We start from the raw sequence: 17159 nt of genomic DNA, 5'->3' as shown, positions 1-17159 counted from the left end.
CATGTGAGAGATTGAGCCTGCATTAACCTCACAGCTACGCTGTCCTCACTGACCCACACACCCAGTGGAACTGATTTAAATGGCAAACACACTGAGGATGACACACACACACACACACACACACACTGAAGCGACACACACACACGGCTGTGCCACGGTTTCTATGGAAACAGAACCACACCTTCTTTGTGGCTCTGCCTGGCGGGCTCTCACCCGATGTGAACCCAGAGGTCACATGACCAGTGTGTCCGCAGTCATAGGCGGATTAGAGGAAGTCTTAGCATTTCTAAAGCCATACTCAGGCTGCCACTGTCACCTTGCTGCCTATAGCATAGCAGCTCAGCTCCCTTTGCCCTCAGTCACACTGACACACACACATAGAATGCTACTAGGTCTGGTCATGGTATATCTGCCATGAAAGGAGAAGGTATTAGCTGTTCAATGCTACTAGGAGATATGGAACATTTCAAGTAAAAGTTGTACAATTTTAGGCTTAAAGGGATACTTCAGGATTTTGGCAATGAGGCCCTTTATCTACTTCCCCGGAGTCAGATGGACTTGTTGATAACATTTGTATGTCTCTGTGTCCAGTATGAAGGAAGTTAGAGGTAGTTTCGCCAGCCAATGCTAACTAGCGTTAGCGCAATGACTGGAAGTCCATGGGTATCTACTAGCATGCTATCTGACTCTGGGGTACACTGACCAAAAATATAAATGAAACTATTTAAAAGATTTTACTGAGTTACAGTTCATATAAGGAAGACATTTCAGTTGAATGTATTCAGTTGTACAACTGACTAGGTATCCCCCTTTCCCTTTTAAGGAAATCAGTCAATTGAAATAAACTAGGCCCTAATCTATGGATTTTGCATGACTGGGAATACAGACGTACAGTTGAAGTTGGAAGTTTACATACACTTAGGTTAGTCATTAAAACTCGTTTTTCAACCACTCCACAAATGTCTTGTTAACAAACTATAGTTTTGGCAAGTCGGTTAGGACATCTACTTTGTGCATGACACAAGTACTTTTTCCAACAATTGTTTATAGATGGATTATTTCACTGTATCACAATTCCAGTGGGGTCAGAAGCTTACATACACCAAGTTGACTGTGCCTTTAAACAGCTTGGAAAATTCCAGAAAATGATGTCATGGCTTTAGAAGCTTCTGATAGGCTAATTGACATCATTGAGTCAATTGGAGGTGTACCTGTGGATGTATTTCAAGGCCTACCTTCAAACTCAGTGTCTCTTTGCTTGACATCATGGGAAAATCTAAAGAAATCAGCCAAGAACTCAGGAAAAAAAAGTGTAGACCTCCACAAGTCTGGTTCATCCTTGGGAGCAATTTCCAAACTCCTGAAGGTACCATGTTCATCTGTACAAACAATAGTATGCAAGTATAAACAACATGGGACCACGCAGCCGTCATACCGCTCAGGAAGGAGACGCGTTCTGTCTCCTAGAGATGAACGTACTTTGGTGTGAAAAGTGCAAATCAATCCCAGAACAACAGCAAAGGACCTTGTGAAGATGCTGGAGGAAACAGGTACAAAAGTATCTATATCCACAGTAAAACGAGTCATATATCGACATAACCTGAAAGGCCGCTCAGCAAGGAAGAAGCCACTGCTCCAAAACCGCCATAAAAAAAGCCAGACTACGGTTTGCAACTGCACATGTGGACAAAGATCGTACATCAGTCCTCTGGTCTGATGAAACAATAATATAACTGTTTGGCCATAATAACCATTGTTATGTTTGGAGGAAAAAGGGGGAGGCTTGCAAGCCGAAAAACACCATCCCAACCGTGACGCACAGGGGTGGCAGCCTCATGTTGTAGGGGTGCTTTGCTGCAGGAGGGACTGGTGCACTTCACAAAATAGATGGCATCATGGGGAGGAAAATTATGTGGATATATTGAGGCAACATCTCAAGACATCAGTCAGGAAGTTGAAGCTTGGTCACAAATGGGTCCTCCAAATGGACAATGACCCCAAGCATACTTCCAAAGTTGTGGCAAAATGGCTTAAGGACAACAAAGTCAAGGTATTGGAGTGGCCATCACAAAGCCCTGACCTCAATCCTATAGAAAATGTGTGGGCAGAACTGAAAAAGCGTGTGCGAGAAAGGAGGCCTACAAACCTGACTCAGTTACACCAGCTCTGTCAGGAGGAAGGGGCGAAAATTCACCCAATTTATTGTGGGAAGCTTGTGGAAGGCAACCCGAAACATTTGACCCAAGTTAAACAATTTAAAGGCAATGCTACCAAATACTAATTGAGTGTATGTACATTTCTGACCCACTGGGAATGTGATGAAATAAATAAAAGCTGAAATAAATCATTCTTTCTATTATTCTGACATTTCACATTCTTAAAATAGTGGTGATCCTAACTGACCTAATGACAGGATTTTTTTTACTAGGATTAAATGTCAGGAATTGTGAAAAACTGAGTTTAAATGTATTTGGCTAAGGTGTATGTAAACTTCCGACATCAACTGTATCTGTTGGTCACTGATACCTTAAAAGAAAAGTAGGGGCGTGGATCAGAAAACCAGTCAGTATCTGGTGTGACCACCATTTCCCACATGCAGCTCAACACATCTCCTTCGCATAGAGTTGATCAGGCTGTTGATTGTGGCCTGTGGAATGGTGTCCCACTACTCTTCAATGCTGTGCAAAGCTACTGGATATTTGCGGAACTGGAACACTCTGTCGTACGCATCGATCCAGAGCATCCCAAACATGCTCAATGGGTGACATGCCTTGTCAACAAAAACCCGCAAACTTTTACAGATGCAAAATTGAGAGCATACTGTCGGGCTGCATCACCGCCTGGTATGGCAACTGCACTGCCCACAACCGCAAGGCTTTCCAGAGGGTAGTGAGGTCTGCACAACGCATCACCGGGGGCAAACTACCTGCCCTCCAGGACACCTACAGCACCCGATGTCACAGGAAGGCCAAAAAGATCATCAAGGACAACAACCACCCGAGCCACTGCCTGTTCACCCCGCTACCATCCAGAAGGCGAGGTCAGTACAGGTGCATCAAAGCTGGGATCGAGAGACTGAAAAACAGCTTCTATGTCAAGGCCATCAGACTGTTAAACAGCCATCACTAACACAGAGAGGCTGCTGCCTACATACAGACTTGAAATCATTGTCACTTTAATAAATGGATCACTAGTCACTTTAATAATGATTATATATCTTGCATTACTCATCTCATATGTATATACTGTATTCTATACCATCTTGCCTATGCCGCTCGGTCATCGCTCATCCATATATTTATATCTACATATTCTTATTCCATCCCTTTACTTAGATTTATGTGTACTAGGTAGTTGTGGAATTGTTATTTATTACTTGTTAGATATTGCTGCACTGTAGAAGCACAAGCATTTCGCTACACTTGCATTAACATCTGCTAACCATATGTATGTGACCAACATTTTCAGCTTCCAGGAATTGTGTACAGATCCTTGCGACATGGGGCTGTGCATTATCATGCTGAAACATGAGGTGATGGCGGCGGATGAATGGCATGACAATGGGCCTCAGGATCTCGTCATGGCATCTCTGTGCATTTAAATTGCCATTGATAAAATGCAACTGTGTATCTTGTCCGTAGCTTATGCCTGCCCATACCATAACCCCACCGCCACCATGGGGCACTCTGTTCACAACGTTGACATCAGCAAACCCCTCGCCCACACAACGCCATACACGCTGTCAGCCATCTGCCCGGGTACAGTTGAAACCGGGATCCATCCGTGAAGAGCACACTTCTCCAGTGTGCCAGAGGCCATCAGTGGTGAGCATTTGCCCACTGAAGTCGGTTATGACGCCGAACTGCAGTCAGGTCAAGACCCTGGTGAGGATGACAAGCACGCAGATGAGATTCCCTGAAATGGTTTCTGACAGTTTGTGCAGAAATTCTTCGGGTGTGCAAACCCACAGTTTTATCAGGTGTCCGGGTGGCTGGTTTCCGACGATCCCGCAGATGAAGAAGCCAGATGTGGAGGCCCTGGGCTGGCATGGTTACTCGTGGTCTGTGGTTGTGAGGCCGGTTTGACGTACTGCCAAATTCTCGAAAACAGCGTTGGAGGCGGCTTATGGTAGAGAAATAAACAGATTCTCTGGCATCCGGACATTCCTGCAGTCAGGATTTCAATTGCATGCTTCCTCAAAACTTGAGACATCTGTGGCATTGTGTTGTGTGACAAAGCTGCATATTTTAGAGTGGCCTTCTATTGTCCACAGCACAAGGTGCACCTGTGTAATGATCATGCTGTTTAATCAGCTTCTTGATATGCCACACCTGTCAGGTGGATGGATTATCTTGGCAAATGAGAAATACTCACTAACAGGGATGTACACAACTTTGTGCAAAGAATTTGAGAGAAATAAGCTTTTTGTGCATATGGAACATTTCTGGGATCTTCAATTTTAGCTTATGAAACATGGGACCAACACTTTACATGTTGCGTTTATATTTTTGTTCAGTGTAGATAAGGGGGGGCCTCATTGCCAAAATCCCAAAGTATCCCTTTAACTTTACCAGTTAAGTTTGCAGACAGACATGCTATGTGGCAAAAGTCTGTTGCACTGCTATCAGAAGTATCTAGGGGTCAAGGTCATGAATTACTGGCTTTGACAATCACCCCCCAAAAACAATTCATTTAGATGATTTCAGTCAGCATTGACCCTGAGACCTAGAGCAGGCCTGCAGTGTGTGTCAAGCCTGGCTGAGCTCTTTGTGGGCGGTGGAAATTACCTCTGTGATCAATAGGCTCAGAGGTAGCAGGGGCCACCGTGGCCTGCTGGGAGTGCTGTCCCTAAGGGGGCGCGGGGTCAGGCCCAGGGTTTGATCCGTACGCCCCAACAAAAGAACCAGGATGTGTCGGAACAAAGGCCACTTCCTGCTGGAGAGGCTGGGAAATCGCCCCGGTAAAGATCACCCCAGAGCTGCACTATAGACCTCCCATCATGCATCCTGTCGGCTGGTTCGCTCCCCTTCATGTCTCCGCCCCTCTTGCCAAAATAATAATTTGATTCGGCACTACTCTGTGACTGAAACATGTTTCTGCCCTCATTGTTGCTCTTTCCTCACGGCCTGCATTGTGAGAAACATTCCACTATCACCAGGAAAACCAAAACCTTTGAAGTGGAAGATAAAGGATTAAATCAAGCTGGGAGAGTTACTCTCAAGACAGGAAGGTTTGCCACTGAGAATGAGAGTTGGGCTCAGGAAGCAAATATAATATCATACTGACTGAGCCAGGTTAAGGTGTGAAGACCTAAAACACTACTTCTCTCACTATCATCAGCATAACATTACACCTGGTCAGACGTTCATTGTCAGATGAGTCATACCTATTCAACTGGGGCTTGAGGAGACAAAAGCACCATGACCTCTCTCTCTCTCTCCAAGACCAAACGTCCAGGGGCTGATGAAGAACAACACAGGCAGATGGAGGCATGTGGTTGACAGAGAGATTATTAGCTCTGGGAAGGGGGGGGGGGGGGGGGGGGGCTGTGAAATGAGGTTGGTGTGTGCCAGCCAGCAGGGAGTTGTAGTGGCCAGACGGGGGTCAGGCAGACTGACACACAATGGCATCATTCCACTGCTCTGGCCCTCTCCAGCCACCCAGGGCCTCGGCACAGCTAGCCAGGCTGCATGTCTCTGTCCATCCTACTGGGGAGAATACCAGGGGGATGGAGTTTACAGGGATGAAGTTTACATTCGGTTATGTTTTGTAATTCTAGCCACTTAAAAAAGGTCAATTAAGTGTCTTAGAGGAAGAAATATATAAAATGTGCCACTTGCACAAGCATTAAATAAAATTTTGAAGAATCATATGACAGGCCTACAGCGAAACTCTTCACTTGCCTCATGAACTACCTCTGAGTCTGACTTCCTAATCTAAATCAGAGATCAGTCATCCCCTCACTGACACTGTAGTACGGAGGGGAAACTAGAGAAGCAGTGGTTGAAGGGTTAACTGGGCCTGGGAGATATACACAAGTCAGACACAGTGGTGTGGCTGAATGGGGATATGGGTGCGTGATGACATAAGTCTGAAGCTGAGTACACTATAAGTACATGTCTCCATGGCAGCCTGTAGCATGTTAGGACATGCCACAAGTCTAGGACAGGAGGAGAGGACATGGCTGGGACTGACCCACACCCAACTAATCAGACATGTGTCTCAGGCACTCTGTGTCTAACCAAAAACATGGAGTCCCTGTCAGGATTCAGGACAACAAGGCAATGACCTCAATGAGGTATGGAAATAGTAAAAAGCAATAAAGGATTTAGAACATAGAGGCAGTGAATACTCTGTAGTGTTTGATATCCACCATGGACACACACTAGTAAATAAAAAATAAACTAGACTAATCCAGGGACTTAATAAGCAAGCAAAGCGAGTCACCACACACATTCTGTCATCACCTCTACTGTATGTAAAGCATAAAGTATTTGAGCAACACGGGCAAACTCAGGTATAGTGATCAGTGTCACTGAGGCCATATTATGCAATAGTCTGTCACTCAGCGATTAGCCTCTAGAGCAGGGGTAGAGGCAACTAGATTCAGCCACGAGCTGATTGTTGTCGGAGTGAATGGTCAAGGGGGTCAGAAAATAAATATAATAATTTAGACACTGCAAATAGACCACACCTAAACCCAAAAAGAGATTTTTTTAAATAATAATTTCACACCTTAATTACATTGAGACATGATCACGTCTCTTTTGTGGGAATACTTGAACAGACTTCCTAAATTAAACACATTTTTAGCTCCTGTTTTAATTTTACTGTCTTTTTTTAAAACTAAAATCTGACCTATAGTCACTGTAGCATAACACTGCATAGCACTCATGATATTATTAAACCCAAGACAAGAAATAAACTTACCACGGTGCCCCGAATATTCGGAAACCCTTGACTGTAACCTCAGAGTCCTGCAGGTAAGTACAGTTTGAGAGGAGGGCCTGAACATCGTCAAAGTCCTCAGGTCTCAGCTTGGAGACGGAGGGAAAGCGATAGTAATCCTGCTTGACCAGCTCAGCCATGAAGTCCTTGTCAAACGTCAGTTCATGGTTCCCTGCGATCACCACCTTGAATTCATACGGTAGACTCCCTGCAGGAAAGACAGAGACAGAAAGAATTGTTGAATATCAAATCAAATATTTAAATACCCAGAACACAACAGGTGTAGTAGACCTAACCATGACATGTTTACTTACAAGCCCTGAACCAACAACGCAGTTCAATGTAAATAGTCCGGGTGGCCATTAGATTAATTGTTCAGTAGTCTTATGGCTTTGGGGTAGAAGCTGTTAAGGAGCCTTTTGGACCTTGACTTGACGCTCCGGTACAGCTTGCCATGCAGTAGCAGAGAGAACAGTCTATGACTTGGGTGACTGACAATTTTTTTGGCTTTCCTCCGACATCGCCTAGTACATAGGTCCTGGATGGCAGGAAGCTTGGCCCCAGTGATGTTCTGGGCCGTACGCACTTTTCCTCTGTAGCACTTTACGGTCAGATGCTGAGCAGTTTCCATACCAGGCGGTATTGCAACCGGTCAGGATGCTCTCAATGGTGCAGCTATAGAACTTTATGAAGATCTGGGATCCATGCCAAATCTTTTCAGTCTCCTGAGTGGGCTTTGTCGTGCCCTCTTCATGACTGTCTTGATGTGTTTGGACCATGATAGTTTGTTGGTGATGTGGACACCAAGGAACTTGAAACTCTCGACCCGCTCCACTACAGTCCCGTCAATGTGAATGGGGGCGTGTTCGGCCCTCTTTTTCCTGTAGTCCACGATAAGCTCCTTTGTCTTGCTCACGTTGAGGGATGAGGTTGTTGTCCCGACGACCTCCCTATAGGCTGTCTCATCGTTGTCGGTGATCAGGCCTACCACTGTTATGTCCTCAGCAAACGTAATGATGGTGTTGGAGTCATGCTTGGCCAAGCAGTCGTTGGTTAACAGGGAGTAAGCGCACACCCCTGAGGGTCCCCGTGTTGAGGATCAGCGTGGCAGACGTGTTGTTGACTACCCTTACCACCTGGGGGTGGCCCGAGAGGAAGTCCAGGATCCAGTTGCAGAGGGAGGTGTTTAGTCCCAGGGTCCTTAGCTTAGTGACGAGCTTTGTGGGCACTATGGTGTTGAACGCTGAGCTTGGATGCCACCTTTCTAACAACTCAGTTCGTCAAATATCTGACCTGCTAGAGCTGCCCCGGTGAATTGTAAATGCTGTTATTGTGAAGTGGAAACATCTAGGAGCAACAACGGCTCAGATGCGAAGTGGTAGGTCACACAAACTCAGAACAGGACTGCCGAGTGCTGAAGCGTGTAAAACAAATTCTGTCCTCGGTTGCAACACTCACTACAGAGTTCCAACTGCCACTGGAAGCAATGTCAGCACAAGAACTGTTCTTTGGGAGCTTCATGAAATGGGTATCCATGGCCGAGCAGCTGTACACAAGCCTAAGATCACCATGCGCAATGCCAAGAGTCAGCTTGAGTGGTGTAAAGCTCACTGCCATTGGACTCTGGAGCAGTGAAAACGTGTTCTCTGGAGTGAGGAATCACCCTTCACCATCTGGCAGTCCAACGGATAAATCTGGGTTTGGCGGAAGCCAGGAGAACGCTACCTGCCCGAATACATACTGCCAACTGTAAAGTTTGGTGAAGGAGGAATAATGGTCTGGGGCTACTTAGACCCCTTAGATTAAAGCTACAGCATAAATTGACATTCTAGACAACTATGTGCTTTCAACTTTGTGGCAACAGTTTGGAGGAGGCCCTTTCCTGTCAGCATGACAATGCCCCCATGCACAAAGCGAGGTCCATACAGAAATGGTTTGTCGAGATCGGTGTGGAAGAACTTGACTAGCCTGCACAGAGCCCTGACCTCAACCCCATCGAACACCTTTGGGATGAATTGGAATGACGACTGCGAGCCAGGCCTAATCGCCCAACTTCAGTGCCCGACCTCACTAATGCTCTTGTGGCTGAATGGAAGTAAGTCCCCACAGCTATGTTCTAACATCTAGTGGAAAGCCTTCCCAGAAGAGTGGAGGCTGTTATAGCAGCAAAGAGGGGTGACCAATTCCATATTAATGCCCATGATTTTGGAATAAGATGTTCAATGAGCAGGTGTCTACATACTTTTGGTCATGCAGTGTATATATATTTACTGAAATAGAAAGTTGTCTTCGAGAGGTTAAGGGAACGGTCCATGAAAGTAAAACGCCACAAATGAAAAGGTGAAGGCTTCTTGACCTCCTCAGATCACAGTAAACATTTCCCCTCTCTTAACAAAGAGCAATAGCTGCAAATGAAGACCGTAGTTACCCAGTCAACGCACATCTATTAAAGTCAACAAGTGACATTTTAAAAATGTTCATTTGACCTTTTAACTTTCTTGGAGATAAAGGTCCTTTGTCCCAGTTACTTCCTCTATTACCACGCTAAGACAGTTCTGTATAGAGCTCATATTGAAAGCTCAACTTCATTTTCTCTCGGCTGTAGGCTAAAATGAATTTGAAACTAAGGAGGATGGCAGTGTTTTAATAATGTGTAGCCTTCAAGGAAAATGACTTCTTCCTTTTCGTAGGTTCTTCATCTTAAAATGTTTTATTGCAGTAGTAAATATTAAATAAATGTCAAAGCAGACATGAGAAGACCACATTAGACTAAACGCTGTTGTAGTAACTTACAGATATTTACATTTGATCAGATTGCACAAAAGTGATTAGCCTAGATAGAGGTTACTGTAACAGTATGATGAGTGTTACAAAACAGCATTGTGTGTGCATTAAAAAGAGACACTTTACCTAGCCAATCGTTGAATTTCTTGACCTCAGAGGGTAGGCCCAGTTCAGTGAAGTCTCCAGTATGGAGCAGGACGTCCCCGTATGGCATCTGGATCCCATCGGTCCTGGAGTGTGTGTCCGACACACAGACGAAACGTGTATGACCGGAGGGTTTAGGGGTGTCATAGGGAATGGGCTCCACCCTGTCATCGAAGAAGAACAGCATAAATCAGTTTCTTAGCTTGTGTCAAATTATGAAAGCAGCCCTGTGTCAATCAAATTAAAAAATCCCCATGAAATCCATCAGTTTAAGATAAAGATAAAAAAAAAAAAATTATAATAAAAAAAATTATAATAAAAATTGGTGGATTGCATCTCAATCCCCCACATCCTCCTATGTTGCCCTTCCGGATCTACGGTGGAAGGTGGCCAGGCTACATTGGTGTTTGTCAGACCATGAGACATCTCGAAAAATCAGTTCTCTCACAAAAACGTAGTCCGAATGGTTTGGCCTACAAAGTAATATGAAAAGTGTCCTGAGTTAACTTATATCTCCTAGACATATACAGTTTTGAAGTGTCTGTCCTTCCTTATAATTATTTTTTTATTGTCTTTTTTGCCATTTATGAATGTGTTATACATTGCGTTTCTATGGGCTATATTGTAGTAAAGGCCAAAGTCAACATTTTATCCCCCAATAAGTAATATATCTAAATGGGTCCTAAAATTCAAAATCAAATAACTAATTCCATATGTTAACTTAGTAGAAACACCCTCCCAAACGGCTTAGACTTTGAAGTGAAGCTAGTGCAGGTCCCTCATCCCTCAGCCTCTTGCCAGACTGAGGCAGCCAGGCTGTGACTGCGAGGTCATGTGGGATGTGGGGCTGGCAGGGCTAGACAGGTGCCAAACTGTGATGCATGGAATGAAGATGGCAAATTAGAGATTAGGCTGCCAGCTTCAATGAGTCGCCCGAGGTGTTTTAATGCAAACCTCCACAACATCCAGGAGGTTATTCAGAACTCCATACTCCTGCCCTGTCAGATATGAATAAATGAGCGTACCTACAGTGGCTCCGGAAAGTATTCAGACCCCTATACTTTTCCCACATTTTGTTAGTTACAGCCTTATTCTAAAATGAATGAAATAAAACAATTTCCTCAGCAATCTACACACAACACCCCATAATGACAAAGCGAAAACAGGTTTAGAAATGTTTGCAAATGCATTAAATACAGTATTTAGACACTTTGCTATGAGACTCAAAATTGAGCTCAGGTGCATCTTGTTTCCTTTGATCATCCTTGAAATGTTTCTACAAATTGATTGGAGTCCACCTGTGGGAAATTCATTTGATTGAACATAATTTGGAAAGGCCCACACCTGTGTGTATATATATATATAAATAAATAAAAGGTCCCACAGTTGACAGTGCATGTCAAAGCAAAAACCAAGCCATGAGGTCGAAGGAATCGTCCGTAGAGCTCAGAGACAGGATTGAGTTGGAGCACAGATCCAGGGAAGGGTATACTCCTCAATGCCATCAGAAGAATCCCGGAACATAATACGTCTCTTATTATTATTGGTGTCCTTAAGTAGTAGTTTCTTTGCAGAAATTTGAACATGAAGGCCTGATTCACGCAGTCTCCTCTGAACAGTTGATGCTGAGATGTGTCTGTTACTGGAACTCTGTGAAGCATTTATTTGGGCTGCAATTTCTGAGGCTGGTAACTCTAATGAACTTATCCTCTGCAGCAGAGGTAACTCTGGGTCTTTCTTTCCTGTGGCGGTCCTCATGAGCCAGTTTCATCATAGTGCTTGATGGTTTTTCAACTGCACTGTTTTTGAAATGTTCCGTATTGACTGACCTTCATGTCTTAAAGTAATGATGGACTGTCATTTCTCTTTGCTTATTTGAGCTGTTCTTGCCATAATATAGACTTGGTCTTTTACTAAATAGGGCTATCTTCTATAAACCACCCCTACCTAGAAACAACATAACTGATTGGCTCAAACGCATTAAGAAGAAATTCCACAAATTAACATTTAACAAGGCACACCTGTTAATTGAAATGCATTCCAGGTGACTACCTCATGAAGCTGGTTGAGAGAATGCCAAGAGTGTACAAAGCTGTCAAGGCAAAGGGGGGCTACTTTGAAGAATCTCAAATCTCAAATATATTTTGATTTGTTTAACACTTTTTTTGGTTACTACATGATTCATGTGTTATTTCGTAATTTTGATATCTTCACTATTATTCTACAATGTAGAAAACAGTAAAAAATAAAGCAAAATCCTGGGATGAGTAGGTGTGTCAAAACGTTTGACTGGTACTCTACATTATGAAGAAGAAAACAAATTCATGTGAAGAGCTGCATCTGCTCTTCTCCTGTGCATTTGGTAGCTGAGCGAGCTGGTGATCATTGTAGTAGTTTTCTGTCGTCCGTGGCTAGAGTTGGTTTTCATTTCAGACCAATCAGCTTTTTTAAAAGCCAAATATCCCAAGGAGGTGTGCTGTTGCTGGGTGAGATAATACCCACGAGGATGGGCTTATGACTCATTTGTGGCCCAAAAACATGAAGCTAGCTTTGAAGTGGGACCGGTTTGTACAGTTGAAGCAAGCAGATTGGAGTAAAGGAACCGCGGGCACATCTACTGTATGGGATGCTCATTTCAACCCGGAGGACTTCGAAGGCTATAACCAGTGGAAGGCAGGATTCTGAATGAGACTCAGACTGAAACCAGGTGCTGTGCCGAGCGCGAATGTGAAGCCTGCAACCTCTGTTTCCTACCGACCTACCGGTACATCACAAGTGTCAGCAGTGATGGAGATAAACTGGGTAAATTCAATATGGTAATAAATTATCTATACATATACTTGCGAAGATTTCTAGATTGTTATATCTAGCTAGCTAACGTTCATTATAAGGTTGCTACCTGTATACTAGTAATGTTACAAGTAAGGCTACACCGCCTGCAATGTTTTTGACAAGCTAACTTAGCCTCTTTCTCTGCTAGCTAGCAAGCTTATCAAAATGGTGAATGTCGACACATTGCTGGGATTGAAACATAGGAGCCAGCCAGCCACCTCTCAAACTTTCCCAGAAATGTTCCATATGCACAAAGCTTGTTTCTCTCAAATTCTGTGCACAAATATGTTTACATACAGTGAGGGAAAAAAGTATTTGATCCCCTGCTGATTTTGTACGTTTGCCCACTGACAAAGAAATGATCAGTCTATAATTTTAATGGTAGGTTTATTTGAACAATGAGAGACAGAATAACAACAAAAAAATCCACTGTACCTGTTAGTGAGCATTTCTCCTTTGCCAAGATAATCCATCCAACTCCTAGGTGTGGCATATCAAGAAGCTGATTAAACAGCATGATCATTACAGGTGCACCTTGTGCTGGGGACAATAAAAGGCCACTTTAAAGTGTGCAGTTTTGTCACAACACAATGCCTCAAATTGAGGGAGCGTGCAATTGGCATGCTGACTTCAGGAATGTCCATCAGAGCTGTTGCCAGACAATTGAATGTTCATTTCTCTACTATAAGCCGCCTCCAACGTTATTTTAGAGAATTTGGCAGTGCGTCCAACAGGCTTCACAACCGCAGATCACGTGTAACTACGCCAGTTCAGGACCTCCACATCTGGCTTCTCCACCTGCAGTATAGTCTGAGACCAGCCACACGGACAGCTGATGAAACTGAGGAGTATATCTGTCTGTCAAAGCCCTTTTGTGGGGAAAAACTAATTCTGATTGGCTGGGCCTGGCTCCCAAGTGGGTGACCCTCCAAGGCCCACCCATGGCTGCACCCCTGCCCAGTCACATGAACTCCATAGATTACAGCCTAATTTATTTATTTCAATTGACTGATTTCCTTGTATGAACTGTATCTCAGTAAACTCTTTGAAATTGTTGCATGTTGCATTTATATTTTTGTTCTGTATTTTTTAGACCTGTTCGGTCCTGTTGATTAATGCATTTATCCTTTGCCAAGATAATCCATCCACCTGACAGGTGTGGCATATCAATAAGCCGATTAAACAACATGATCATTACATAGTTGCACCTTGTGCTGAGGATAATAAAAGGCCAAAATGTGCAATTTTGTCACACAGCACAATGCCACAGATGTCTCAAGTTGAGGGAACGTGCAATTTGCATGCTGAATGCCCACCAGAGCTGAATTTATTTCAATTGACTGATTCCCTTATATGAACTGTAACTCAGTAAAATCTTTGAAATTGTTGCATGCTGCATTTATATTTTTGTTCAGTGTACATTACGCGTTAGGCTGATACAGTGCCTTGAGAAAGTACTCACAACCCTTGACATTTTCTACATTTGGTGTGTTACAGCCTGAATTTAAAATTCAAAAAGCACTCACACATCTGAGCTATCTTTGTTGCAGAAGCATGGTAACAATTGAATAAGATGAGAAAAAAAGATGTGAAAAGCCTAATAAAGAGCAGTGATACTAGCAAGAGCAGTGTGCGTTTCTTCTTTTTACAGCCTGAATTTAAATATAGATTTTGTGTCACTGGCCTACACACAATACCCCATATTATCAAAGTGGAATTAAGGTTTTTGAAATTTTTACAAATTAATTTCAAATTAAAAGCTGAAATTTACATTTTACATTTTACATTTTAGTCATTTAGCAGACGCTCTTATCCAGAGCGACTTACAGTAGAGTGCATACATTTTATTACATATTATTTATATATTTTTTTTTTTTTACATTTCATTACATTTTACATTTCATTACCTTTTTTTTTTTTTTTTTTTTTTTTAAATTTTTTATACATACTGAGACAAGGATATCCCTACCGGCCAAACCCTCCCTAACCCTCCCTAACCCGGACGACGCTATGCCAATTGTGCGTCGCCCCACGGACCTCCCGGTTGCGGCCGGCTGCGACAGAGCCTGGGCGCGAACCCAGCCCAGCCTGGGCGCGAACCCAGAGACTCTGGTGGCGCAGCTAGCACTGCGATGCAGTGCCCTAGACCACTGCGCCACCCGGGAGGAAATGTCTTGAGTCATAACTCCTTTGTTATGGCAAGCCTAAATAAACTCAGAAGTCACAAGTCACATAAGTTGCATGTGCAATAATAGTGTTTAACATGATTTTTGAATGAGTACCTGATCTCTGTACCCGGGAGGTTTTCCAATGCCTCGCAAAGACGAATACACCCAGTCACTACAAAGAAACAGGAGTCATTCCTAACTCAGTTGCCGTAGAGGAAGGAAACCGCTCATGGACTTCGTCATGAGGCCAATGGCGACTTTAAAACAGTTAAGAGTTCAATGGCTGTGAGAACTGAGGATGGCTCAACAACATTGTAGTTACTCCACAATACTAACCCAAATGACAGAGTGAAAAGATGGAAGCCTGTACAGAAAAACACATTTCCAAAACAGTCATACAGTTTGCAATAAGGCACTAAAGTAAAACTGCAAAAAATGTGGCCTGAATACAAAGAGTTATGGTTGGGGCAACTCCAACAACATCACTGAGAACCACTCTTAATATTTTTAAGCATGGTAGTGGCTGCATCATGTTATGGGTATGCTTGTTATCAGCAAGAACCAGGGAGTTTTTAGGGTAAAAATAAACAAAATAGAGCTAAGCACAGGAAAAATCCTACAGGAAAACCTGGTTCAGTCTGCTTTCCAACAGACACTGGGAGATAAATTCACCTTTCAGCAGGACAAGAACCTAAAACACAAGGCCATATATACACAAGGCCATATATACCCTGGAGATGCTTACAAGAATACATTGAATGTTCCTGGTTGGCCTAGTTACAGTTGATGTAAATCGTCTTGAAAAACTATGGCAAGACTTAAATGTCTGTCTAGCTTTGATCAACCAACCTGACAGAGCCTGAAGAATTTTTCAAAGAATCATGTGCAAATATTGTACAATCCAGGTGTGCAAAGGTCTTAGACTTACCCAGAAAGACTCACAGCTTTAAAATCGCTGCCAAAGGTGATTCTAACATGCATTGACTCTGGGGTGTGAATACTTATGTAAATTAGATATTTCTGCCTTGTCTTTTCAATAAATTTGCAAAGATTGCTAAAACATGTTTTCACTTTGTCATTATGGATGAGCCTTCTCTACACCTTCGTGTGTAGTCTCTGTACCTCCCCAGTCTGAAGTGCCAGTCGCATCATCTGCATTGGGACCAACTGGACCGTGTCATAAAGGCACACTGGTGTCATTTCTAATGCCACATACAAGAAGAATTGGTGAGTCATCATCTTATATCTCTGCCCTAGTTACTTTGGATTGGATATGTTGTTGCTTTGTCTTCTCATATGTCACATTTATACTGCTCACCTCACCTCACCTCCAGGCAGTTATTGTGAAAAAGCTGTCAATACCAATAATTTATAAATCATAAAACCTGAGAAGATTTAATTTGTGCGCACATACTGAAATATGTCTAGGATGTAAAACAATTCAACACTATGGCACAGTCCTAATTTGTCCAATGCACATTCATTGGAGAAGATGAAGAGATGGACCTGGGTTTGGAGGAGGAGAACATCTATGGCAATAGAGAGGACATGGAGGATGAGGAGGGTGACGTGGTCATTGGGTAAGTAGTGGTGTGCATATTTTGAATTGTGAACAACTTTGTTTGCCCTACAGCGTCCATAAAAATGTCTGACGTTATGTCTGACATTTTATTCACGCACAAGGAGTCAGGCTTCAGCCAGTCTGTACAAGGAAAATATGTTTGTGTTCCAGTCAACTGATGAAGCTTTTCCAAGTCTGTGTTGGGTTCCAGCATTGTTCCTGTACCCAAGAAAGCAAAGGTACCTGATCTAAATGACTATCGTACCGTAGCACTCACTTCTGTCATCATGAAGTGCTTTTAGAGGCTAGTTAAGGATCAGATCACCTCTACCTTACCTGACACCCTAGACACACTTCAATTTGCATACCGCCCCAATAGAGCCACAGATGACGCAATTGCCATTGCACTGCACACGGCCCTATCCCATCTGGAAAAGAGGAATACCTACATCAGAATGCTGTTCATTGGTGTTGAATGCTGAGCTATAGTCATAGTACCCTCCAAGCTCATCACTAAGCTCGGGGCCCTGGGTCTGAACCCCGTCCTGTGCAACTGGGTCTGAACCCCGCCCTGTGCAACTGGGTCCTGGACTTCCTGACGGGCCGCCCCCAGGTGGTGAAGGTAGGAAACAACACCTCTACTTCGCAGATCCGCAACACAGGGGCCCCACAAGGGTGCATACTCAGCCCTCTACTATACCCCTCTTTTCACCCATGACTGC

General features: G+C 43.5%; 1 protein-coding gene across 1 annotated transcript in view; it reads right to left on the bottom strand.

The window, feature by feature from the left end:
- LOC120053516 (metallophosphoesterase MPPED2-like) overlaps positions 1–17159 on the bottom strand; it is a 45507-nt gene that overhangs the window by 15905 nt on the left and 12443 nt on the right. The window contains exons 2-3 of the mRNA XM_039000649.1: positions 9859–10040; positions 6931–7156 (exon numbers count right to left, since the gene is read on the bottom strand). Coding sequence (XP_038856577.1) covers positions 6931–7156; positions 9859–10040 — 408 coding nt within the window. The remainder of the gene's footprint in view (positions 1–6930; positions 7157–9858; positions 10041–17159) is intronic.

This window comes from Salvelinus namaycush, chromosome 9 (genome assembly GCF_016432855.1).
Source record: "Salvelinus namaycush isolate Seneca chromosome 9, SaNama_1.0, whole genome shotgun sequence".
Classification (NCBI taxonomy): domain Eukaryota; kingdom Metazoa; phylum Chordata; class Actinopteri; order Salmoniformes; family Salmonidae; genus Salvelinus; species Salvelinus namaycush.
The sequence above is the reverse complement of the archived record's forward strand: the minus strand, read 5'-3'. Positions and strand labels throughout refer to the sequence as shown.